Here is a 26,725-nt window from a genome sequence, read left to right on the forward strand (position 1 = left end):
TCAACCAGAATATAAAGTCTTGATCTTAGGTGTCCTTAACTTAGATGCCTCCTGGACATCTCATTTATAATTCTCTGTATTCTTATTATCAAATCCAATGTGCTCTGTTTTACATTTGAAGTTCTCACCACCCATCATGGGACATTTATTAATATGTTGGAGCCTCTTCACAACTCCATTCTTAAAAGAGGGACTTGGTCTCTGAATGTCTGGATGGCTAGTTCCTTTATAAACTACCACCCTTTTTACTCCCTTTACATCCCACCACTCACCCACCCAACATGAAGCCTGAATTTTTTCAGTACTATTGATTTTTTAAGAATGAAAAATCTGAATGAAAAGAATGAAAAATTTTTTAAGAATGAAAAATCTACAATACTGTGTGTTTTAACAGCAGTATTGTAGCAAAGCAGCAGTTCACAATCACTTGATTATCTTTTGCTAATTCAAAATTTGAATAGTTGGATATTCTTCGCAAGCACTTTCAACAATTCTGCATCTGCTGCCTTCTCAATAGAAAGTTTCCTTTCCTTTTCCTTCTTTAGGGTAGAAAAAGAATTGTCCCCAGGACTACTAACCTCAAAGAGTGGTAGCTAACATTCACTGAGTAACAACTCGGTGCCAAAGCTTGCAAAGACATCATCTCACTGAATCCTCAAATAACTCAGTGAGACATAGACTTCCATTTCTGAGGGAGGAAAAACTGAGGTTCAGAGATTCTGAACTGCCTAGGACACTATCGTGGATGATTCAGCCCCAACTGTTTCTATTCCTCTGTGTCTTTCTCAAGATTCTAGTCCTTATGAATGCAAGTTAGCAGTCCACTAGAAGCATAAATATTGGGAGAGGTGCTGTTTCCAAAGAAAGGGGTCTTGGGCAGACAAAAATAACTTTCTCAAGCCCTGACACCTTAATTATCGGTTCCCTATGTTTTTCTCCCTTCTCTGTCCTAGAAGTCTATTTTTAAAAAACAGAATTCACAGTAATTCATTTTGAAAGAATGATCATCTCCAGAAGGAGAATCACACCTACTTGGCTTCGGCAGGGTGTGCAAATTAAAAGGGAACCTCTAACTACAGAATGCGCCCCTTCTGTGACTTCAACAATTTACTGCAAAAACCAACCAACCAACCAAAGAAACAAACAAAAATTCACCTCCAGAGTCTCATATGTTGAGTATTCCTTGTCTGAAATGCTTGGGGCCAGAAATGCTTTGGATTTGGGATTTTTCAGGTTGTGGAATATTTGCATATACATAGTGAGATATGAAAATGAAACCCAAGTGTAAACACAAAATTAACTTATGTTTCATATATACCTTGTACACATAGTCCGAAGATAATTTCATACAACACTTTTAATTATTTTGTGCATAAAACAAATTTTTTACTACTTTTTGACTGTGACCCATTATGTGAGGTCAGGTACAGAATTCTCCACTTGTGGAGTTATGTTGGTGCTCAAAAAGTTTCAAATTTTGGAGCATTCCAGAGTTTGTATTTTTAGATTGGAGATGCTCAACTTGTGTTCCTCTTTCACAGAGTTAATAAGGAAACAACAAAGCAAGTAAAACCATTTAGGTGTCACTGTCGAAGTCCACACATATTCTAATATCATGACTAGATAAAGAAAAGCACAGAGGTTGAGTTTGTGGTCTACTTTTCTTAGGAACTAATCAAAGTCCATAGCCCCTTCTCATGTTAAAAATAATTCATCTTTCTTTCTTTCTTTTTTTTTTTTTTTTTTGAGACGGAGTTTCGCTCTTGTTACCCAGGCTGGAGTGCAATGGCGTGATCTTGGCTCACCGCAACCTCCGCCTCCTGGGTTCAGGCAATTCTCCTGCCTCAGCCTCCTGAGTAGCTGGGATTACAGGCACGCGCTACCATGCCCAGCTAATTTTTTGTATTTTTAGTAGAGACGGGGTTTCACCATGTTGACCAGGATGGTCTCGATCTCTCGACCTCATGATCCACCCGCCTCGGCCTCCCAAAGTGCTGGGATTACAGGCTTGAGCCACCGCGCCCGGCCAATTCATCTTTCAACATTAGCTAATCTGCTGTGTTTTTCTCATCACTCAGGTTTATATATTTGCACTTTCAAATGTTAAAATAGGTTATGGCACTCTGAAAAAAAGAATCTTCCTGTTCAATGCTGTCCTTAAAACACTATGTTTAATCATGAAAAACAGTAACAAACTATAATACTGCCTATGCCTTCCACTTTTAATAGAGTAGCAGGTGATAACATGGTGCAGAAAGAGTAATGATTTGGGAATCAGAAGATGGGGATTTCATTTCTTTCTCTGTTGGGATAATCCAACATGGAAACCACATTGAGGGTGTTTTTTACACTAGAAATCCATAACAACCTTAAATTTCTAGTCCAGTTTAATGATTTTATTTTAGTAATTAGCTTCTGCTGGTGCAGAAGGCATAACTTTTCTTTCATGCATTAGTTCATTCTTGTTCATTCAATCATTCACGTTAATTTTAAAAGCAATTTTGAGTTCCCACTGGATGCTCCTCTATGCACATAAATAAGGTATGGTATTTGTGACAAATTTTATGGAAAGCATAAAAAAAGAGACCTATGGAAGTTCTGAAAAGAGAAACACTATATGAGTGAGTGGTTAACAGAGGCTTCTCAGAGAAGGTGGCATTTCAGGAGGCTCTTGAATGGTATCTGATGAGCAATGAGTGCTCAGTAAATACTTATTAAGTAAATTAATTGTATTGAAACAATCAACAAATAAATGAAAAAAGACAGAATAGGTAAGATTTCAACAGTCAGATATGGAAAAAAGGGGTCAGAATGAGGAAGGTCCAGAGACAGGAAAGTGACACCAAATACATGGAACAGAGTCTTCTGGGAAAAGACTCTAGAACAGGCGTCCCCAAACTACGGCCCGCGGGCCACATGCGCCCCCCTGAGGCCATTTATCCGCCGCCCCCCCCACCCCCCACCGCACTTCAGGAAGGGGCACCTCTTTCATTGGTGGTCAGTGGGAGGAGCACAGTATGTGGCGGCCCTCCAACGGTCTGAGGGACAGTGAACTGGCCCCCTGTGTAAAAAGTTTGGGGACGCCTGCTCTAGAAAGTAGTCAGGAAAAGATATGACCAGTATATCATCTTGTAGATTCAAAAGTTTGAATGCCAGATTCAAGGACTATTGACTATTACAGGAAGTGTGAAGCCACTGCCTTTTTAAATAGAGGGTTGATAGATGCATACTAATATAGAGGCATACTTAAGGAGTATTGGTTAGGGTGGTAGGCAAGACAGGTGGAGAGGGAAAAACTTTGTTATCTTAACAACGTCCCCTGAAGGAGAGAGAAAACACTGGGTCCAGTACCCTCATTTACTTTTATTCCAGTGCCCTCATATCCAGGTTAGGTTTTTAGAGACTTATTATGAAAACATATAAATGGAGGTTTACAGTATAAACTCAAAACCCTTCTGCTATAAACACTGAGGGAAAAGAGAAGAAACAGCTACTTCCGAATCTGGTCAGAATAAATTTGGAATGAAATATTGTAATTTTGCAAAGAGATGAGGTATAAGTAAGGAAGAACATGCATTAACTGTCCGTAATTGCTGCTAAAAATTCACATGACATTAAATTTAGTTTAACCTTAAATTAAGAATTAAAATGTGCCCAGAATAATAATGTTCTCCATCCAATCATTCATATTTAATTTAACTAATGGTATAACTATGACAGCACATTGGGCACATGGCCACAGTGGTCATCTCAGAACCTTACAAAGGCAGTTCTCTTGAAAGGAAAAGAAATCATGTTAACCTCTTGCTAAGCTTCCCACTGATAATCATTTAAAATTACCCAATTATCACAAAGCCCATAAACAGTTCGAAAGACACATTCAAAATTCCCTAGCTATATATTTATTTAACTATGACATTTTTCCTGAAAGATTCATGTATAATCAAAACATCTAATGACAGGTTAAGTAAACTGCAGGATATCCATTTGTTAGAATCACTTAAATACATTAAAAATTCTGTTTCAAGAGATATTTTGCCTGATGTTAAACAAAAACTAGAATTGACAGTATCTATAAAATATAACTTTATAAAGAAACTCCTAGAAGAAAATAAGAGTGAAGGAAGTGCAGCAAGATGCTAACAGCAATTGTCTTTGAGTTAATGTATTTCCAAGTAAAATTTCTTTTCATTTTCCCTTTATTTCAAATGAGTAGGTATTAATTTTATATTAAAATCCCAAGTTAAACACTAAGCATAATCTTTTTACCAGGAACTTCTATTAACTCTAGAAAACAGTAGAGCTGAAACTGGGATGCAACGTGATTTTGCAACCATAAAGGTTTGGTTTATGGCCCTATCACAGTGGGTAACACATGGATGGTACTCAATAAATAGGCAGTCAATGAATGAGGTATGGTGTAGAATAACAAGTCAATTTGGGCAATTCTCTTTTGTAAAAATTCATTTGGTTAGCATGATGCCAAGTAAAACATATAACTGGTTATAAAATGTTAATTTCTACCTGATTGTTGTAGCAGAATTGGTGTAGTAAAATCCTGCAAAAAAAATCCAGGTGTTCTTCACTAGTTACTTCTTGGCTCTACATTTAAGCTAAAGTTTTCAAAACATGAAACCAGACAGTCTAGCGAAGTAAGAACACAGGGAAGTGGCTTTTCTGGATAACTTAGACTCTAACTAAAAATTAAATGACACTTATTAACATTTCTTGAAATATTTCTAACAATGTTTTAATTGCTTTCCTATCTTTTTAAACAGTTCATACGGAACTTAACTTCTTGCAGACTCAAAGTCACTCTTAAGAACACTGGTTGTTATATTATGATGTAATGCATTTCTTGGTGTGATTCTTGTCTTGTTCTGTACTGTGCCGCTTCACAAATGTGCCTTGCCGTTGCACACTTCCACACTTTCTTGCACACTCTTCTTCGCCCAGAATACCTCCCAATAAATTTCTTGTCCACATGTAAGTTCCTACTCATATTTTTCATCTTTTAGTGCCCATATCTATTGTGACAGCTTAGACACAGTTATTTCTTTCTGCATATCTTGTGCCCTGTGATTGCTGTATTAGTTTACCCCAAAACTTAGTGGCTTAAAAAAATAAACAATTATTACCTCACACTGTTCTTGTGAGTCAAGAATCTGTGAGTGGCGTAGCTGGATGGTTCTGGCTTAGGGTCTCTGATAAGGTTGTAGTCAAAATATCAGACAGGGTTTAAGTCACCTGAAGGCTAGACTGGACATGTTGGATTTATGTGTTAGCTAGTTTGTGCTGGTTGATAGCAGAAGGACTCAGTGTCTTACCACGTGGACCTCTTCAAGTACTCCTCACAGTATAGCAGCTGGCTTCTCCCAGAGCAAGTGATTCAAAAGAAAGAGCAAGGAGGAGGCTGCACTGTATTTTATGTTTTAATCTTGGCTGCCACAGCCCAGCACTGCTGCAATATTCCATTCACCAGAAGTCAGACACTAAGTACAGTACACATACAGAGGAAGGGATTTCACTTTCATCTTTTAGATAGAAATAAAAAAAATGTGGAAATATTTACCACTAAAATTGCTCTCATTACATCACTATATTGAATTATGATTATTTAAAGGCTTTCATTTTTTTAAGGTTGTGTTTCAGGTTGTCTTTAAACCATTTATTTTATGCTATATAAAATTGCAGAGCTCTAGGCAATGACCACAGCAAGTTATAGAGGAATCACATTTTGAATTGTATTTTCCACTTATTTTGGTATGTGCCTGACTTCAGTCATATTATTTTGTCCCTCTGAATCTTTCTTTAAAGGTTTCTCATCTTTAAAATGGGAATTGTAATTATCAACCCTATTGTTCGAATTATGCGGGATAATATCGGTGAGGGCACATTACAGACTGTAAAGTACTATATGCAGACATTAGAACTGGGCCAGCCAGGACACAGTGCAGCAGGCCCTGCATTCATTCGTGCTGCACAGTCAGAGCTCCAGAACTTACTGCCTACTTTCCTCAACAGCCACTGGGCAAGAACCCTGTTACCTTCTTTCTTCTCAGTCCCAGAATATTTCCCAAGGCCAGACATGTAATCCCAGCACTTTGGGAGGCCGAGGTGGGTGGATCACAAGGTCAGGAGTTTGAGACCAGCCTGGCCAACATAGTGAAACCCCGTCTCTACCAAAAATACAAAATTACCTGGGCGTGGTGGCAGCTGCCTGTAGTCCCAGCTACTCGTGGGGCTTGGGCAGAAGAATAGCTTGAAACCGGGAGGTGGAGGTTGCAGTAAGCCAAGATTGTGCCACTGGGCTCCAGACTGGGCTACAGAGCTAGACTCCATCTCAAAAATAAAAATTAAAAAAAAGAAAAGAAAATATTTCCCAAGCTTATAACATAGTGTCCTGCACATAGTAGGTGTTCAACAGACATTACTTGCTATTGATACTGATGGTTGTTCTAGTTTTCTTTTTCCATTCAGAGTAAATGGGAAACTCTTTAGGTAGCAGCACTTCGCAAACTAGAACAAAAAGGCACTAAGGAGTACAGGTTAGTGAATTGTTCTTGAATAGGACAGATGAATTTAAATTCCAGCTTAGCCACTCAGAAGCTTTGCAAATTCTGTGGCCTCTCTAAGCCTTCTCTTCATCTATTATATGGGTATAACAGCATTGCTTGACAAGGGTATGGTGGACATTAAAGGAGATAATGTATGAGAAATGCTCAGACTACTATGTGTCATATACACTTGCCATATACTAAGTACTCTATACATGTATATTATTCCTCGTCTTCTGATTAAGATCATTATTAAATGGTTCCATCATTTCAAAAGGCAAAGTGTTCAGACCTATGAAAGATCATATCCTCCTGCTTGAAAATCCCATTTTGGCACACTAATATGACTTGAGTCCAGGGAAGAGTAACCTCCAAGGTTCGCCTTGCCTACCTGGGTGGCTCTCTATGTAAAGCAGCCTGTCTGGCTCGAGCTATTTCCATTTGCTGTCTTTATGAGCCCAGAGGCATGCATAGCTATGAGCACATTTCAGAAATTTGAAAAATAAACAATGAAATGTCTCATGCTTGCCACACATGTATTTTTCCTTCCATGATTTAGGTTGGCTGGTTCTAAGCCATAAAAAGTTTATAATAAGAAAGAAAAAAAAGAATGAATTTGCCAGGTTAAAACTCTTTAACCCCATCCCCCTAAAACTTTCCAACTCAAGGTTAAAATGTAAACAAACGTTCCAACCAATATGTTCATGAAACATTTAATAATTACTTTGCTTATGAAAGTTTAAACAGCTGCTTAAGTTAGTAAAAAAGCTCCCACCCAGGCAGATTAACCTGCTGTTCCCACTAAGAAGGTTTTTACAAATCATCAGACTACATATTCGAATGAAAGGCAAAACTGCATTTACTGTATAATCTCTAACTATTCAGTTATGTATGGAATGAATTTATCCACCAGGTCAATCAGGTTTAGTTTATTTTTTTGACAAGGATCTTGACAGCATCATTGCTAAAGCCCTTCTCCAAAGGGATTATTGAGCTTTCCAATGATTTATCTGTAAAAACACATATACATGAAAAAAGCCATGTCTGTCTTTATCTTGCCTGATTTTACAAGATAACTTCATGAAAACAGAATTCATTAGCAAATGGATTCAGAAATTATAGAAGTCATATCATATTTCTTTTAAAAAAAAAGTAACAGGACTCTTCAGGCTTTCATAGGTACGTCCTCAGCTTATAATATACCCCATCCTTATAATCTCTAGTATGAAGTTAATCTCCTATTTAGTAGGAATAAACTGAATCTCTCCAGAAAACCATCCTTAGCCTCCTAGACCAGGATGGTTGCCCTCCAATGAGCCCCTATAGAACCATGTAGCTGTCATACTATGGCACTTACCACCTTCTATCACTATTGCTTGTTTAACTGCCCATCTTACCATGCAGCTACGGTGCTATGAGGGCAATTTGATAATATTTGATAATAGGATAATATGAATATACAAAATTTTATGGATGGACCTCTCTGAGTGGTCAAAAACTGTCAAAATATTTGTATCCCATGTGAGTGCTCACCAAAGAGTGACCTCAGCAGAGGAGAATTTTAATAATCAAGTGGACAGGATAACTCATTCTGTGGACACCACCCAGCCTCTTTTCTCAGCCACCCCTGTCATTGGTCAATGGGCCCATGAACAAAGTGGCCATGGTGGCAGGGATGGAGGTTACACATGGGCTCAGCAACATGGCCTTACACTCACCAAAGCTGACCTGGCTACGGCCACTGCTGACTGCCGAATTTGCCAGCAGCAGAGACCAACACTGAGCCCTCAATATGGCACCATTCCTCGGGTTGATCAGCCAGCTACTTTGTGGCAGGTCGATTATACTGTACCTTTTCCATGATGGAAATGGAAGTGGTTTGCCTTCACTGGAATAGACATTTCTCTGAACCTGGGTTTGCCCATCCTGCACACAATGCTCCTGCCAAGACTACCATCCATGGACTCATGGTTGGTATTCACCATCATGGCATTCCACACAGCATCACCTCCAGCTGAGGCACTCACTTTACAGCTAAAGAAGTGTGGCAGTGGGTGCCTGCTTATGGAATTCACTGGTCTTACTATGTTCCCCATCATCCTAAAGCAGCTGGATTGATAGAATGGTGGAATGGCCTTTTGAAGTCACAATTATAATGCCAACTAGGTGACAATACTTTTCAGGGCTTGGGTGAAATTCTGCAGGAGGCTGTGTATGCTTTGAATCAGCATCCAATATACGGTCCTGTTTCTCCCATAGCCAGGATTCATAGGTCCAAGAATCAAGGGGTGGAAATTGAAGTGGCACCACTCACCATTACCCCTAATGACTCATTAGCAAAATTCTTACTTCCTGTTCCCATAACATTACATTTTGCTGGCCTAGAAGTCTTAGTCCTAGAGGGAGGAATGCTGCCAGGAGACACAACAATGATTCGATTGAACTGAAGTTTAAGACTGCCACCTGGCCACTTTGGGGTCCTCCTACCTCTAAGTCAACAGGCTAAAAAGGGAGTTATAGTGTTGGCTGGGGTGATTGATCTAGATTATCAAGATAAAATTAGTCTGCTACTCTACATTGGAGGGAAGGAAGAGTATCCATGGAATACAGGAGATCCCTTATGGCATCTCCTAGTATTACCATGCCCTGTGATTAAGGTCAATGGGAAACTGCAACAACCCAATCCAGGCAGGACTGCAAATAGTCCAGATCCTTCAGGAGTGAAGGTTTGGGTCACTACACCACGTAAGAAACTAAAATACACTGAGGTGCTTGCTGAAGGCAAAGGGAATACAGAAAGAGTAGTAGAAAAAAGTAGTCATCAATACTATCTATGACCATGTGAGTAGTTGCAGCATTTGTAATTGTCGTGAATATGTCCTCTTAATTTTATTAAGAATATGTGCATGTACAAAGACTTGGAATCAACACAAATGCCCATCAATGATGGACTGGATAAAGAAGATATGGCATATATACATCACAGAATACTAACTATGCAGCCATAAAAAAGGATGAGTTTATGTCCTTTGCAGGGACATGGATGTATCTGGAAAACATCATTCTCAGCAAACTGACACAAGAACAGAAAACCAAACCCCACATGTTCTCACTCATAAGTGGGTGTTGAACAATGAGAATACATGAACACAGGGAGGGAAACATCACACACTGTAGTCTATTGGGGGTGGGGAGCTAAGGGAGGGATAGTAAGGGGTGAGGATATTAGAGAGGGATAACAGGAGAAATACCTAATGTAGGTGACAGCGGGGGCAGGGATTAAGAAAGCAAACCACCAAGGCATGTGTATACCTATGTAACAGTCCTGCAAGATCTGCACACATACCTCAGAACTTAAAGTATAATAATAAAAAAAAGAATATGTGTATGTATACACTTGCACTAAGAACATATCTTCATTTTATTTCCTTTTTTTCTTTATCATGTGATGTAAGATTTATTGACTTCATATCAGTATTTAAGCATTGTTAATTTTATGTAATAGCATTTAGGTTAAGGATTAGTGTGCTTCTGGTTGTACAGGGAAAGCTGTATTATGTTGGGTATAATTATTGTCTTTATTTGGAGATTATTTATGACTTCAGGAGATGTGTATGGGTTCAAGTTGACAAGGGATGAACTTTTGATGGTTGATATTAAGTGTCAACTCGATTAGACTGAAGGATACAAAATACTGTTCTTGGATGTGTCTTTGAGGGAGCTGCCAAAGGAGATTAATATTTGAGTCAGCGGATGGGGAGAGGCCGACCCACCATCAATCTGGGTGGGCGCCATCTAAGCAATGGCCAGCGAGGCTAGAATAAAGTAGACTTGCTGAGTCTTCCGGCCTCCATCTTTCTCCCATGCTAGATGCATTCTGTCCTCAAACATGAGTCCACGTTCTTTAGCTTTTGGACTCTTGGGCAAAGAGACTTAGACTACAACAAAATAATAGTGGGAGACTTTAACACTCCACTGTCAATGTTAGACAGATCAACGAGACAGAAGATTAACAAGGATATCCTTGTTAATCAATTAACAAGGATATCAAGTCCTGGACATCTGGACTGAGTGGATCTAATTGACATCTGGACCAAGTGGATCTAATAGACATCTACAGAACTCTCCACCCCAAATACACAGACTATACATTCTTCTCAGCACCACATTGCACTTACTCTAAAATTGACCACATAACTGGAAGTAAATCACTCCTCAGGAAATGCAAAAGAACAGAAATCATAACAACCAGTCTCTCAGACTACAGTGTAATCAAATTAGAACCCAGTATTAAGAAACACACTCAAAACCACACAACTACATGGAAACTGAACAAGCTGCTCCTGAATGGCTACTGGATAAATAATGAAGGCAGAAATAAAGATGTTCTTTGAAACCAATGAGAATGAAGACACAATGTACCAGAATCTCTGGGACACATTTAAAGCAGTGTCCAGAGGGAAATTTATAGCACTAAATGCCCATATGAGAAGTGAAGAAAGATCTAAAATCGACACCCTATTGTCAAAATTACGAGCTAGAAGAGCAAGATCAAACAAAAAAGGTAGCAGAAGACAAGAAATAACTAAGATCAGAGCAGAACTGAAGGAGATAGAAACACAAAAAAACCCTTCAAAAACTCAATAAATCCAAGAGCTGGTTTTTTGAAAAGGTGAATAATATAGATAGACCACTAGCCAGACTATTAAAAAAGAAAAGAGAGAAGAATCGAATAGATGCAATAAGAAATGAAAAAGGGGACATCACTACTCATTTCACAGAAATACAAACTACCATCAGAGATTGCCACAAACAACTCTATACACATAAACCAGTAAATCTAGAAAAAATGGATAAATTCCTGGACACTTTCACCATCCCAAGACTAAAGCAGGAAGAAGGCGAATCCCTGAATAGGCCAATAACAAGGTCTCAAGTAGAGGCAGCAGTTAATAGCCTACCAACCAAAAAAAGTCCAGGTCCAGATGGGTTTACAACCGAATTCTATCAGAGGTGCGAAGAGAGGCGGCTACCATTCCTTCTGAAACTATTCCAAACAATATAAAAAGACAGAATCCTCCCTAATTCATCTTATGAGGCCAACATCATCCTGATACAAAAACCTGGCAGAGACATAACTAAAAAAGAAAATTTCAGGCCAATATCCATGATGAACATCATGGTGAAAATCTTCAATAAAATTCTGGCAAACCGAATGCAACAGCACATCAAAAAGCTTATCCATCACGATCAAGTAGGCTTCATTCCAGGTATGCAAGGCTGGTTCAACATACACAAATCTATAAATGTAATCCATCACATAAACAAAACCAAAGACAAAAACCACATGATCATCTCAATTGATGCAGAGAAGGCCTTCAACAAAATTCAACAGCCCTTTATGCTAAAAACTCTCAATAAACCAGGTATTGATGGAATGTGTCCAAAATAATTAAAGCTATTTATGACAAACTCACAGCCAATATCATACTGAATGGGCAAAACCTGGAAGCATTCCTGTCGAAAACTGGCACTAGGCAAGAGTGTCCTCTCTCACCATTCCTATTTAACATAATATTCGAAATTCTACCCAGAGTAATAAGGCAAGGAAAGGAAATGAAGGGTATTCAATTAGGAAAAGAGGAAGTCAAATTGTTTCTACTTGCAGATGACATGATTGTATATTTAGAAGACCCCACTGTCTCAGCCCAAAATCTCCTTAAGCTGATAAGCAACTTCAGCAAAGTCTCTAGACACAAAATCAATGTGAAAAAATCACAAGCATTCCTATACATCAATAACAGACAAACAACCAAATCATGAGCAAACTCCCATTCACAATTGCTACAAAGAGCATAAAATACCTAGGAATACAACTAACAAAGGACATGAAGGACCTCTTCAAGGAGAACTACAAACCATTGCTCAAGAAAATAACAGAGGACAAAAATAGATGGAAAAACATTCCATGCTCATGGTTAGGAAGAATCAATATCGTGAAAATGGCCATACTGCCCAAAGTAATTTATAGATTCAATGCTATCCGTATCAAATTACCATTGACCTTCTTCACCGAACTGGAAAAAACCACCTTAAACTTCATATGGAACCAAAAAAAGAGCCCACAAAGTGAAGACGATCCTAAGCAAAAAAGAACAAAGCTGGAGGCATCATGCTATCTCACTTCAAACTATACTACAAGGCTACAGTAATCAAAACAGCATGGTACTGGTACCAAAACAGAGATATAGACCAATGGTTAAGAACAGAGGCCTCAGAAGTAACACCACACATCTACAACCATCTGATCTTTGACAACCTTGACAAAAACAAGCAATGGGGAAAGGATTCCCTGTTTAATAAATGGTGTTGGGAAAACTGGCTAGTCATATGCAGAAAGCTGAAACTGGACCCCTTCCTCACACCTTATACAAAAATTAACACCATAAAAAACCTAGAAGAAAACCTAGGCAATACCATTCAGGACATAGGCATAGGCAAGGACTTCATGACTAAAACACCAAAAGCAACGGCAACAAAAGCCAGAATAGACAAATGGGACCTAATTAAAATTAAGAGCTTCTGCACAGCAGAAGTAACAATCATTAAAGTGAACCAGCAACCAACAGAATGGGAAAAAATTTCTGCAAGCTACCCCTCTGACAAAGGGCTAATTTCCAGAATCTAGAAATAACTAAAACAAATAAGCAAGAAAAAATAAACAATCCCATTCAAAAGTGGGTGAAAGATGAACAGACACTTTTCAAAAGAAGACATTTTTTCAGCCAACTAACATATGAAAAAATGCTCATCATCACTGGTCTTTAGAGAAATGCAAATCAAAACCACACTGAGATACCATCTCATACCAGTTAGAATGGTGATCACTAAAAAACTTTGAGACAACAGATGCTGAAGATGATGTGGAGAAATAGGAACACTTTTACACTGTTGGTGGGAGGGTAAATTAGTTCAACCATTGCAGAAGACAGTTTGGCAATTCCTCAAGGATCTAGAAATAGAAATAGCATTTGGCCCAGCAATACCATTACTGGGTATACACCCAAAGGATGATAAATCCTTCTATTATAGACACATGCACATGTATGTCTATTGCAGCACTGTTTACAATAGTAAAGACTTGGAACCAACCCGAATGCCCATCAATGATAGACTGGATGAAGACGATATGGCACATATATACCATGGAATACTATGTAGCCATAAGAAAGGATAAGTTCATGTTGTTTACAGAGATATGGATGAATCTGGAAACCATCATTCTCAGCAAACTGACACAAGAACAGAAAACCAAACACTGCATGTTCTCACTCATAGGTGAGTGTTGAACAATTAGAACACATGGACCCAGTCAGGGGAGCATCACACAGCAGGACCTGTTGGGGGTTGGGAGGCTAGGGGAGGGATAGCATGGGGTGGGGGGATTGAGGAGGCATAACATTAGGAGAAATATCTAATGTAGGTGACAGGGGAAGGAGGCAACAAACCACCATGGCATGGCATGTGTATACCTATGTAACAATCCTGCAAGATCTACACATATATCCCAGAACTTAAAGTAAAAAAAAAAAATTTAACCTAGGAGAAGCTAAGCATATGTCTGATTACTGAATGTAACAAAACACAAAAGAAATAGGCAAATTTCCATTTATGATAGCAAGGCATAAACACTTTGTTCTGATACAAATATGCCATGATTTCCCAGGGATAAAGCTGTCTGAGAAAATGGAGTTCAGAGGCTAATTTCAGGAATTCCAGAGGACTGCTTTAACCCCACTGAATTACACTCCTGCACGCTGTCCAAGACCTTCTGGGTCCTGCACAACATGTCCAAATCACAGAAGAGCACAGTTTCCAAGGAGATCAGTGTGGAGAGAGAATTCTGGGCTTAGAGGAACCAGAATGTGGCACCATGAGTTTTTTGGAAAGAAGGCAGATTTTAGGCATGTAATACCCCTATTTTTCTATTTTCACAAAGTGAAACTCAATTAAGTATTTGTGTTATTGGCATTTTATTAAAAGCCTGTGGTTAATTCAGTCCAGGCTTATGGATAAATTATGCAACAGGGTTTTGAAATGTACTAAAACTTTATCAATCACATATACACTTTTCTAAGGCTGAAGTTTACCACATTTTGCCCATTTGGGTTTTGGGCCAAAATAGAAGGATGATTTGCATGCTAACTGGTTTACTTTTATTAAGGTTCTGTGCCAAGTTGGTGAGATATAAGGAATTATACTGGGTGTTATCACTGAACAATATCTTTAGCCATTGCTATTAGTTCATGCAATGGTTTGCATATGTCACCCAAAAGTTCATGTGTTGAGAACTTAATCCCCAATGCAACATTACTGGAAGGCAAAGCCTAATATGAAGTAATGTTCTGCCCTGAATGGATTAATATTATCACAGGAATAGGTTAATTACCTCAAAAATGAGTATGTTGTAAAAGGGAGTTTGGTCCCCTCTTGCTCTCTTGCCTTCACCATCTCTTGCCCTTCCACCTTCTGCCATGGAATGATGCAGCACAAAGGTCCTTGCAAGATGCTGGTACCATGCTCTTGAAATTCCCTGTCTCCAGAACTCTGATCTAATTTCTGTTCAATATAATTACCCATTCTATGGTATTCTGCCATAGCAACATAAAACAGACTAAGACACCCACCTTCCACCCCTTTGCCTACCTTCAAGTCACCCAAGATGTTTGCATTATTCTGCAGGTAGAATAATGGTAATTTCAACAGACCCTCTACTTTTATAGAGATAACTTCCACTGCAGCTAATTTTATGAGTTATTTTCACCACTATTCTTTAGTATGCTATGCAGCAAAGTAGCAAAGGTGTGTCAGGCAGAAGTTAGTCAACCTAAATTATAAAAACCAACTTTTAAGTTACTGTCAGCATTACTGATAACTTAAAAATGAATGATTTCAGGGAAGTCTGCTAGACCTTAGAACTGAACTCCCTCCATGGCCTATGAAAGATCAGTTTTCAGTTGACATTGTATCCCCACCAGACATTGCCTTTCAGCATCATACATTTCCTTTTTCCCTTTCTTCATTCTGATTTTCTGCCCATTTATGAAAGGTACCATATAATTTCCCCTTACTATAACTGCCTCCTATCTAACCCTGGCTCCCCTCCCTCTTTGTCTTTTTTCCTCTATCTTCTGCTCACCTCTGATCAACTCACCCCAGCATTTATCTTCATCATAACCTTTATCTTATAGGAAATAGGAGAGAGGAAAGCAGGTGATTTCCACTTATGATAGTCAGGAAAGCAGTTGATTCCCTGAAAGCAGGGAATCACCATGTTGAGATCAAATGTTTTAAAATAACTTTGAGCTGCATGGCAAAGAACAAACGGAGTATAGAAAAGACCAGAGGAAAAAAAATCAAGGGGTAAATAGTGAGGGCCTGGATTAAGGCAGTAATAGCAGTAAAGGCAAGGTAGGAACAGAATTTTTTAAAAATATGCTGAAAATAGACTGGATAGGATGTGTTATCTGACTGTAGGATAGTGATAAAGGAGAGAGAATGAAAAATAACTTCAAGTTTTGTAGCTGTGCTGATAGATAAATATGGTTCATTTAATAGAAACAAGAAACTAAGACCAAAAAATCAGGTATGAGGGAGACAATGTGTTCATATTTGGAAATGTTGAGCCACAGTAAGGGGTAAGGTTCAATGTGCCAATCACAATTGGTATTCTAAAAGGGCAGTAAACTTTCTAGATCTTTTTTTTTTTTTTTTTTTTTTTTTTTTTTTGAGATGGAGTTTTGCTCTTGTTGCCCAGGCTGGAGTGCAATGGCGAGATCTCAGCTCACTGCAACCTCCGCCTACCGGGTTCAAGTGAGTCTCCTGCCTCAGCCTCCCAGGTAGCTGGGATTACAGGTATGTGCCACCATGCCTAGTTAATTTTGTATTTTTAGTAGAGACAGGGTTTTTCCATGTTGGTCAGGCTGGTCTCGAATTCCTGACCTCAGGTGATCTGCCCACCTTGGCCTCCCAAAGTGCTGGGATTATAGGCATGGGCCACCATGCCCAGCCAAACTTCTAGATTTTTTTTTTTTTTTTTTTTTTTTGAGACGGAGTTTCGCTCTTGTTACCCAGGCTGGAGTGCAATGGCGCGATCTCGGCTCACCGCAACCTCCGCCTCCTGGGCTCAGGCAATTCTCCTGCCTCAGCCTCCTGAGTAGCTGGGATTACAGGCACGCGCCACCACGCCCAGCTAATTTTTTGTATTTTTAGTAGAGACGGGGTTTCACCATGTTGACCAGGATGGTCTCGATCTCTCGACCTTGTGATCCACCCGCCTCGGCCTCCCAAAGTGCTGGGATTACAGGCTTGAGCCACCGCGCCCGGCCTCGAACTTCTAGATTTAAAGAAGATTAAGGTTAGCAAAATCCTCCAACCATTTTTTTCTTTACTTACTCCTTCATTTTACCAAAATAAAATAGGTGTTGAGAAGCCACTGCATGCCAACTCCTGAAACAGCCATTAGAGGCGGGAAAAAGGAAAAGAAAGAAAATAGAGTGAATAGAGCCCCTACTCGCAGAGCATTTGCGCGTTATGGTGGGAGATGACACCAAAACAGTGGCATGAAGTGTTGGGATGAGGGGAGTGTTACCAAAGCCGTCTTCATGGAAGAAGTGACATTTATTGGGAAGAAGACAGTTCTTTTTCAAGCTCATTAATCAACCTAACACCTGCAGAGGGACTACATGCTTCTTGCTTGCTTGCCTTCACAGTCTGCATGTCCCCGGAGGTTCCAGGCCAGCTGTAATGTAGATTCCCTCCACAAAACATAACCACAGACTTGACGCTATTTTGTCATCATCAGGTAGTGAAATTGTGCTCATTTTCACTTTTTTTTTCTGTGGAAGTAATACTGTTACTTCTTTGTGGAAAAACTTTTGTTAATCTTCTACCTTTTAAAATATCTTGGTAACAAAGTATTTATGAACAAACTCTTAGAATTCCAGACAACATTATGGCAGAAGTGAAAGTTTAATCCTTAATCTTATCATTGCTCTGAAATTGTCCATCTACCTTCTGGGAGTAGGTGCTACTCCCAAAAAATAGAGTGAAGCATCTTGGCAGAGAGAAGGGTACTTAAATTCAGGCCAGCCCAGCAATTCCACTCCAAGATATTTACTCAAAAGAAATGAAAACATTAAGTCCACAGAAAGACTATTATAAGAATGTTCACAAAAACTTTATACACAATAATCAAAAACTAGAAACCACCCACATGTCCATCAATTGCTGAATGCATAAATGGTCGTATATCCATACAATGAAATATTCCTCGGGGATATAAAGGAAGAAACAACTAAATCAACAATGTGGACGAATCTCAAAAGCATTATGCTGACTAAAATAAGCCTGACAGAAAATGACTACAAATTATATTATTTCACTTTTATATGAAATTAAAAAAAAAAAAAAAAACAGCAACAAACTATATAGCTCTAGAAAGGAGATTACTGGCTGCCAGGGGCAGGGTGGTAGATCTGGAGATGGATTACAAAGGAGCTCAAGGGAAACTCTGGGGTGGTGGAAATATTATGTATTATAATTGTGATAGTGGTTACATCATACATTTTCCAAACTTATTAAACTGTACATTAGATTGGTTGATTTATTTTATATAAGTTATACTTGAATTCAGCCAATTTTAAAAAATAAAAAGAATGAGTTAGGCTGAACTGACAAATAGGCCCAAGCTCTCCCAGCCAGAAGATGTTAGTGACCCTTAGGAAGCTGTCAGAGCCAGCACTATCTCAGCCCTCTGGTTCTCAAGAACTCCTCGGCCTATATGCTTTGACTTCAGATTCTGAGACTCCCTAGCTGCTATAGACTAAGGATCCCAATACCTCACTCTCACCCTGCCACCCACCTGCCCAAAACCTCAGGCCAGAATCAGCCTGCTCACCCAGACAGTAATAGTATTATAATCCTAAACCCTTCAAGCCCTGGGCTAGCTACCTGATGATGACAAAACTTTATCCTGGAACTAATGACTTAGGGAAAATGCCTGGTAAGGATTGCACTTTAAGACATCCGACTATTTAGCATCTTAAATATAGACTCTTGGCTCTTCTGTTATCAGATTCCTAAAAGGACAAGGAGCTGGGCTTGTCTGTTTGAAACCACAGTTTCTCTACAGCTGTCTGACTCCCTATGATTCTACTGAGTTGTTTTCTATCATCCCTGTGGCATAAGCCATGTCTGATGCTCACGTCCTTGAAGCAGGTGACTTGGGAAGAGGGAAAAGAGTCCTGAGTTTAAAATGAATCTTCACTGCAGTACAGCCCTCAAGTCTGGGAGAAATCCTGAGTCCTGAGTCTGGGAGAAGTCACGTGCAGAAGACTTGTTTCTCCATCATGGAACACCATCACTATTCACTCTTCCTTCATCTCACGATGTCATCGAATAAAATAGAAAATTTTGAAATTTCTGAACAGCATTTTAAGTTCCATTTTTAGAACGTCAATAACTAATGTATGATATTTGTACCAGAAACCTTATAAAAAGTGTTTATTGCACACTTGATGCCATACAAAGTACACTTACATTCAGTGAGCCGTGACTTGCCAAACACTCAACAAAGCTATTTGATGTGCCTTACCTAATCTCGTCCTCACAATAATTCTGTTAATTACTTGCATACCGTCCCTTTATTTGCAGATTAATTCCTAAGCTCTGGAAACTGCACATAAACTGTGGTTTAATGCTTGGTTAAATATGCACAAGGTGCTGGGTTTGAAATCCTTCTTAGTGACCTACTAGCTGTGTAGACCTTGAGTAAATGAGTTTCCCTCTAGGTTTGTTTCCTTACCTATGAAATGAAGAAAATTCATGTAATTTAGATCTGCATCCCTGCCCAAATCTCATGTGGAATTGTAATCTCCAATGTTGGAGGTGAGGTCTGGTGAGGGGTGATTGGATCAAATAGGCTGTTTCTCATGAATGATTTAGCACCATCCCCTTGGTACTGTTCTAGTGATAGTTAGTTCTCATGAAATCTGGTTGTTTAAAAGTATGTGGCACCTCCCCTCCCCTTTGTTCCTGCTCCTACCATGTAAGACCCCTCACTACCCCTTTGCCTTCTGCCATGATTGAAAGCTCCCTGAAGCCTTCCCAGAAGATGTCGCCACACTTCCTGTAGAGCCTGCAGAACTGTGAGCCAATTAAACCTCTTATATTACTCAGTCTTGGGTATTTCTTTATAGCAATGAAAGAATAGACTAATATGGAAAATGCATCATAATTCACTGAGCTTTGAAAGTATTTGATAATTGACACAAAAAGCACAATAAGTATTAATTATTGGTTTTATCTCAAACGCCAGGCTGACTTCAAATGGAATAAATGCAACACATATGGACAAATACCACTCTCCACTGTTCCGAGGTTCAATTTCCACACCATGAATCCCATTCTGCCCTTCAATTAGTCCTGCCCTTCTTCAGTCAATGTGGTAAAATTTTTATTTTTTTACCTTTAGATTCAGAGGGTATAAGAATGTATTGTGTGAGGCTAAAGTTTGGGCTTCAGTTGAACCCGTCACCCAAATAAAGAACATAGTACCCAATAGGTAGTTTTGTTAAACCTTGCTTCCCTTTCTCCCTCCCCCATTTTGGAGTCCCCATTGCCTATTCTTCCAATCTTTATGCACACATGTACCTGATCATTAGCTCCCACTTGTAAGTGAGAACATGCTTTTTGTTTTTGTTTCTGTGTTAATTCACTAGGATAATGGTCTTCAGTTGCACTGATGTTGCTGCAAAGGACATGATTTCATTCATTTCTATGGCTGTGTAGTATTTCATGATATAGATGTACCACATTTTCTTTATCCAGCCCACCATTTATAGGCACCTAGGTTGATTCCATGTCTTTACTATTGTGAATAATGCTGCAATAAACATGTGAGTTCAGGTATCATTTTGGTAGAACAATGTGCTTTCCTTTGGGTACATACACAGTAGTGAGATAGCTGGGTCAAATGCTAATTCTATTTTCAGTTCTTTGAGAAATCTTCAAACTGCTTTCCACAGGGGCTGAACTAATTTATAGTCCCTCCAACAGCATATAAGTGTTCTTTTTCTCCACAATCTCACTAACATCTATTATTCTTTGACTTTTCAGTAATAGCCATTCTGACTGGTGTGAGATGGTATACATGGTAAAATTTTGATGAGCAAAAATATATATAAAGCCTCTGCCTTCTATGAATCTATGAGGACCATCTCTGTAGTTTCATGGTCTCGGTTTCCCAAACTATCTCTAATAACTCAAATTAGATCAGAAAACTGTATTCTTAGACAGGCCAGCCATCTCCTTCACTTACCTGTTCTGGATATTTGCTCCCAGTGATCTCTGCTACAGTGTTGAAGGAATCAGTATCCGGGTAGGTCTTTGCTGCCATCTTTAGCTGAATAACAATTTTGATCCCACGAGCAGCCATTCTTGACATCATTTCTGCATCTTCCACTGTAATACAGGCTGTTGGAATCTTGGGCACGCCATCCTGGTATTCCTGAATACCTGTGTGAGGACTTAAGAGAAAAAGCCACCAAGTTGCCTTGAAAGTGGAAATAGATCAAAAGTGTTTTAAAAAGCACGTGTATATTGACATTTGATTTCCACTCACCTTTCTTTGTATATGGGAATCAGGAAAGGTGGTAGTATTAATTTATTTGCTTTTGATGTGAATGTAATTTTTATTTTTTGTTAAGAATAAATTAGAAACTTCAATTTAATAATCATCTCGTTGAAAACATACGTAAATTATTTGATAATTTGGATGATCCTTCAAAGTTGCAAATTGCCACCAACTCTGAAGGACATTAGCAGTGCCATCATGATCAAAAGGTACAAGGAGACAAGGGAACTCCGGAGTTTGTCAAGGCTGCAGACTAGAAGATCCACATGTGTGGAATAAAACTGACCCAGATACATTTAGCTCTGTGGTCACTGCCCACCAGTGGGCCTACTCTCTTCCTACCCAAACACAAAGGTCTAAATATATAACTCCACATTGGTGGCAGAACACCACGCAGGAAAACTGCAATGTCTGGGAATATATTCACATTCTCATGAAGAAAAGTTGCTGAATAAACACAGCCCCTTGATTTTACTGGCAAAAGAGGAAAAAAAAACTATTATAATTTTGGCACTAAAGGAGAAATACTATCCCAACAGCAGATTTTTTCCTGCTAATTTCTAGATGCTTCTTACATTACTAGAAGCACTTATAATTGAAGCTAATATTAATCTACTGTTGATTCAACCTCTGTATCTACTAATGAAGCTTATCAAAGTCATTTTCTAAAATTGTTCCTTCAAACTATTCCTTTTTACCCCTGAGATATGGCTCCAAACGGTCATGCACCACAGTGCTCTCAGGACCAAACTGCCACAACTTCCAAGTACATGCCACAGTCCATTCCTATCTTCTGTTAAAGCATAGGCTAAGAACTTCCCTTTTGAATTTTTTTTTCTTTTCATATTTCTATATTTGCTGCAGGTCACATATTTACAGAACCTCCCTCCCCCTTTCACTCACAATACATTTCTCTCCTTCAGATGATATCTTGTGTTTATCTCCTGCAGAAGCAACTCTAGTCTCCACATGCACAAACACAATGATGCAGTCTTAATCTCTAACTACATTCTTGGTGTGACTGTGCTGTTGTAACCATATTTCAGGTAACTATTTACTTAGAGAAACTGCAATGTAGAATGGTTAAAAACAGGTCTGGAGCAAGACTGCTTGGGTTCAAATCTGGACTTATTGCTAATTGGCCTAGGGCAAGTTACCCACATCTTTGTTTCAGGAGAATCATCAATAAATGTAAGTGATAATAAGACCATTTCATAAGAGTTATTTTGCAGAAATAATTAATTTATACACGTAAATCACTTACCCTAAAACACAATGATCACTCAATGCATTTTAAATATTTATTTTATTAACTTGCCTATTCAATTATCCCTGCAGAGACTGTCTAATCTCAAGTGATTAGTACCAGATGAGTATACCCTCTATGAACATTTCTAAAAAGTGGACTGCAAATTTTATTATTCATCAAAAGAGACTGCAAAGACTTGTCTTCCAAATCCGGAATTTGAAATACAGAGACCCTGAATCTGAATACCTGGGATGCACAGAATCTACTCTAAATTCTGGTTCAGGTTCTGGGGTCACATAACGTAGGCCAAATTCCAGCTCCTGCATTCTTTGCAACTAAGATTACCTCTTTGTTTCTAAATTCCCTGATTTGTAAAGTGGAGAATAATGTCAGCATTGACCTCATAATATTGCTATGATAAATAAAAGAGATAGTATACATAAAGGATTTAGACAGTGTTTGGCACATGGTAATGACTTAGTAAACATTAGTTGTTATTACTTCGTCCGTGCTAGTTTTTCCCACTGAGTTAGCGGAGTGATTAATGACCAAAAATTACCTTGCAACACGTAGGAAGACAATCTAAATATTTATTATTCATATTACCTTACGTGATGTCTGGGATTCAACAAACTCTCCTTGTTCTCAGACTCTTACTCAAGAGAAGGTCAGTATAACACTTCTTCACAGGCTCTTTTAAGTAATGTTTTAGACAGATTTGTACTTGTAGGCTACAGGTAAGATTTCTTGAAGTGGAAACAGTGAGATGGGCATGCATCCATGGCTCAAGTGAGGAGATGGCACCAAAAGGCATCTTTTAATCTTAATTTATGAAAACCTTTGAATTTGTTTTTGCAACTAAGCATGTCTTCCAGTGGTGGAGCATCTATCATTGTTTTATAGAAGGAGGGAAAATGAAGACTCAGTTTACTCAGTTTTATTTAAAATCCTGTACTTTCACAGTAGTAAAATTATTCTAAAGGGACCAATCAACATAAACACCACCTTTCTGTCCCTATTTACAAGCCCCATCTGCAGTTTAATAAAAGCAAAGGGTAAACTACCAAGGAAGCCATAAAAAAATCAAAATAATATCTAAACATTAATAATAATCCTCTACAAACTCTTCCAAAAAATAGTGGAGGGAACCCTTCCCAACTCATTCTACAAGGCCACCATCACTGTCATCAAAACCAGACAAAAATATCACAAGAAAACTACAGACCAAAAATCCCTTATAAATATAGATGCAAAAATATCTCGACAAAATACCAGCAAACAAAGCCAGCAACATATAAAAAGGATTATCTATAAATGGGATTTATCCCAGGAGTACAAAGTTGATTTAATATCCAAAAATCGATTGCTGTAATATATCATATTAATATAATAAAGGTATGTGCCACATGATTATCTCAGTAGATGCTGAAAAAGTATTTCACAAAATCTAACACCTTTTTATGATAAAAATCACTAATCAAAGTAATTAAAGAGAACTTCCTCAATCAAATAAAAAGCATCTACAAATATCCCACAGCTAACATCACACGTAATGGAGAAAGACTGAATGCTTTTCCCCTGAGATCAGGAATAAGACAAGCATGTTACATGTCTCCCCACTCCTATTCAACATTTTACTGGAGATTCTAACCAGGGGAATGAAATAAGAAAAAGAAAATTTAAAAGAAATTTCTATACTGGAAAAGAAGAAGTAAAGTATCTCTTTTCACAGATGACATAATATTTTTCTTGAGAAAGTCAATATTTTTAATAAAATCTTATTCTAATTCTTTCGTTTTGTATTAATGTATTTTTAATATCAAAGCCAAATTTCTAGAAAGAGTGACATGATCTTATACACAGAAAATCCTAAGGTGTACACACACACACACACACACACACACACACACACATACACAACTATTAGAACTAATTAAGAAGTTTGTCAAAATTACCGGATAAAAGATCAGTATACACAAACCAATTGTACAGCAGCAATAAACAATGCAAAAGCAAAACAATAGCCAAGAGTAATCTGAATATTAAATTAACTGAACAGACCATGTAATTCATAATAAAAACTATAAAATTTATATTGTTATAATAAATTAAAGATCTAAATAAATGAAAAGATGTCCATTGTCTATAAAGTAGAAGACTTAATATTGATACCATGGCAATACCTCTCAAGTTGATCTACAGATTTAATGTAATCTCTATCAAAATTCCAGCTGCTTTTTTTTTAAAAGAAATTGACAAGCTGATTACAAAATTCATATGGAAAAGCATTCAAAATAACCAAAACAAGTTAGAAAAAATAGAACAAAGTTGAAGAACTCATACTTCCATATTTTAAAACTTACCATAAAACTGTAGTAATCAAGATAGCATGGTACTGGGATAAACCAATAGAGTAGAATTGAGCTAGTCAAAAAAGACCACATATTGCAAGATTCCAGAAATAAATCCTTATAGGAATGGTCAGTTTATTTTCAACAAAGATATCCAGAGAGTTCAACAAGAATAGAAGAGTATTTTCAACAAATGGTTCTGGGCCAACCAGATATCCACATGCAAAAGAATAAAGTTACATCATGCCATATATAAAAATTATTTCAAAATGAATCATTTTCTTATATGTAATAGCTAAAACTATAAAACTTCATGACTTTGGGAAAGGAAATTGTTTCTTAGAGACACCACCAAAATCACAAGCAACAATAAAAAATAGATAAATTGAACCATCAAAATGTTAAAATTTTGTGCTTCAGAGGACACTATCAAAAAGTAAAAAGGCAACCCATAGAATGGGAGAAAACTTTGGCCAATCATATATCTGATAAGGTGCTTGTATCTAAGATACATGAAATTTTTTTAACAAGTCAATAATTTTAAAATCCAATTATAAAAACTGGCAAATAATTTGAATAGATATTTCTTCAAAAAAGATATACAAATAGATTATGATTACATGAAAAGATGCTGAACATGATTAGCCATAAGGGAAATGAAAATCAAAACCTCAATGAGATGTCACTTTCCATCTAGTAGGATGGCTATTATCAAAAAGAGATAAAAACAATCATTGGGGAAGATGTAGAGAAATATGAATACTTGTACATTGCTGGTGCAAATGTGAAATGGCATAGTTACTCTAGAAAACAATTTGACAGTTCTTCAAAAAGTTAATAAACATGTACTTATGACATGGGCCAGAAATTCTACTCCTTGATATATACTCAAGAGAAATGAAAATATATGCCCACATGAAAAAAAATTACACACAAATATTCATAGCAGCATTATTCCTAATAGTCAAAAGGTAGGAAAAAACCTTAATATCAACTGATAAATGTGTAAAAAAATGCACTATATCCATATAATGAAATACTACTCAGCAATACAAAATGACATTCTGGTACATGCTACAACATGGATGAACTTGGAAAACATTATTCTAAGTGAAAGAAGCTGGTCAAAAAAGACCACATATTGCAAGATTCCATTTACATGAAATGCCCAGAACAGGCATATCTAGATAGAAACTAAATTAAATAAAATCAATTTTAGATTTTAGATAGAAAGTAAATTTTAGGTTGCCCAGGGCTGGTGGAGGAGAGGGGGAATATCAATAGACAAGAGGTTTCTTTTTGGGATGATGAAATATCCTAAAATTAGATAGTGATGGTGGTTGCACAATTCTGTGAATAAAACTAAAAACCATGGAGCTGTGCAAGTTAAACAAGTAAATTTTACTGTGTCTGAATTGTATCCCAAATAAAACTTCCATTATAAAAATCAAAATAAGAATCCTAACGTTCCAATTTTCCTTTAAGGAGAGAATCCTGGTATCTATCTCTTTTAAAAATTATACTTTTATAGACCTAGCTTATGAGATGTATAAAAGCAATGCCTGCTGCTGTCTGTGCTTGCAAGATAGTATACCCAAAATATAAAATGAACATGAACAAATGTAAGTGTTAAATCAGTTTTTCAAATTTCATTACAGTTTTGTGTATCTTATGCAAAGAGACATCATTTGAAGCCAGCTGAATATTTTCCTTTGAGCTACATAAAATAAAAGCAATGTTTAAATAAATAAGTTTGATTTCCCACCTGATTATCACACATCAAATTCCCTTAATGTTAGGCTGTTCTGACTAGCTTCTTATAAAAGGCCCTTTATGTTTCTGAGCTTTTCAAAATTTGCAAAGCTTAAATCAA

The 26,725-nt window shown here is 37.7% G+C and overlaps 1 protein-coding gene across 2 annotated transcripts in view; it reads right to left on the reverse strand.

Annotated features, from left to right (window-relative positions):
- The window catches only part of CPQ (carboxypeptidase Q), a 471,880-nt gene that overhangs the window by 248,599 nt on the left and 196,556 nt on the right, over positions 1-26,725 (reverse strand). For both annotated transcript variants that reach the window (XM_010349382.3, XM_074386832.1), the window contains exon 4: positions 20,938-21,145. In XM_010349382.3, the coding sequence (XP_010347684.1) occupies positions 20,938-21,145 (208 nt within the window). The remainder of the gene's footprint in view (positions 1-20,937; positions 21,146-26,725) is intronic.

The sequence above is a fragment of the Saimiri boliviensis genome, chromosome 15 (genome assembly GCF_048565385.1).
Source record: "Saimiri boliviensis isolate mSaiBol1 chromosome 15, mSaiBol1.pri, whole genome shotgun sequence".
NCBI lineage: Eukaryota > Metazoa > Chordata > Mammalia > Primates > Cebidae > Saimiri > Saimiri boliviensis.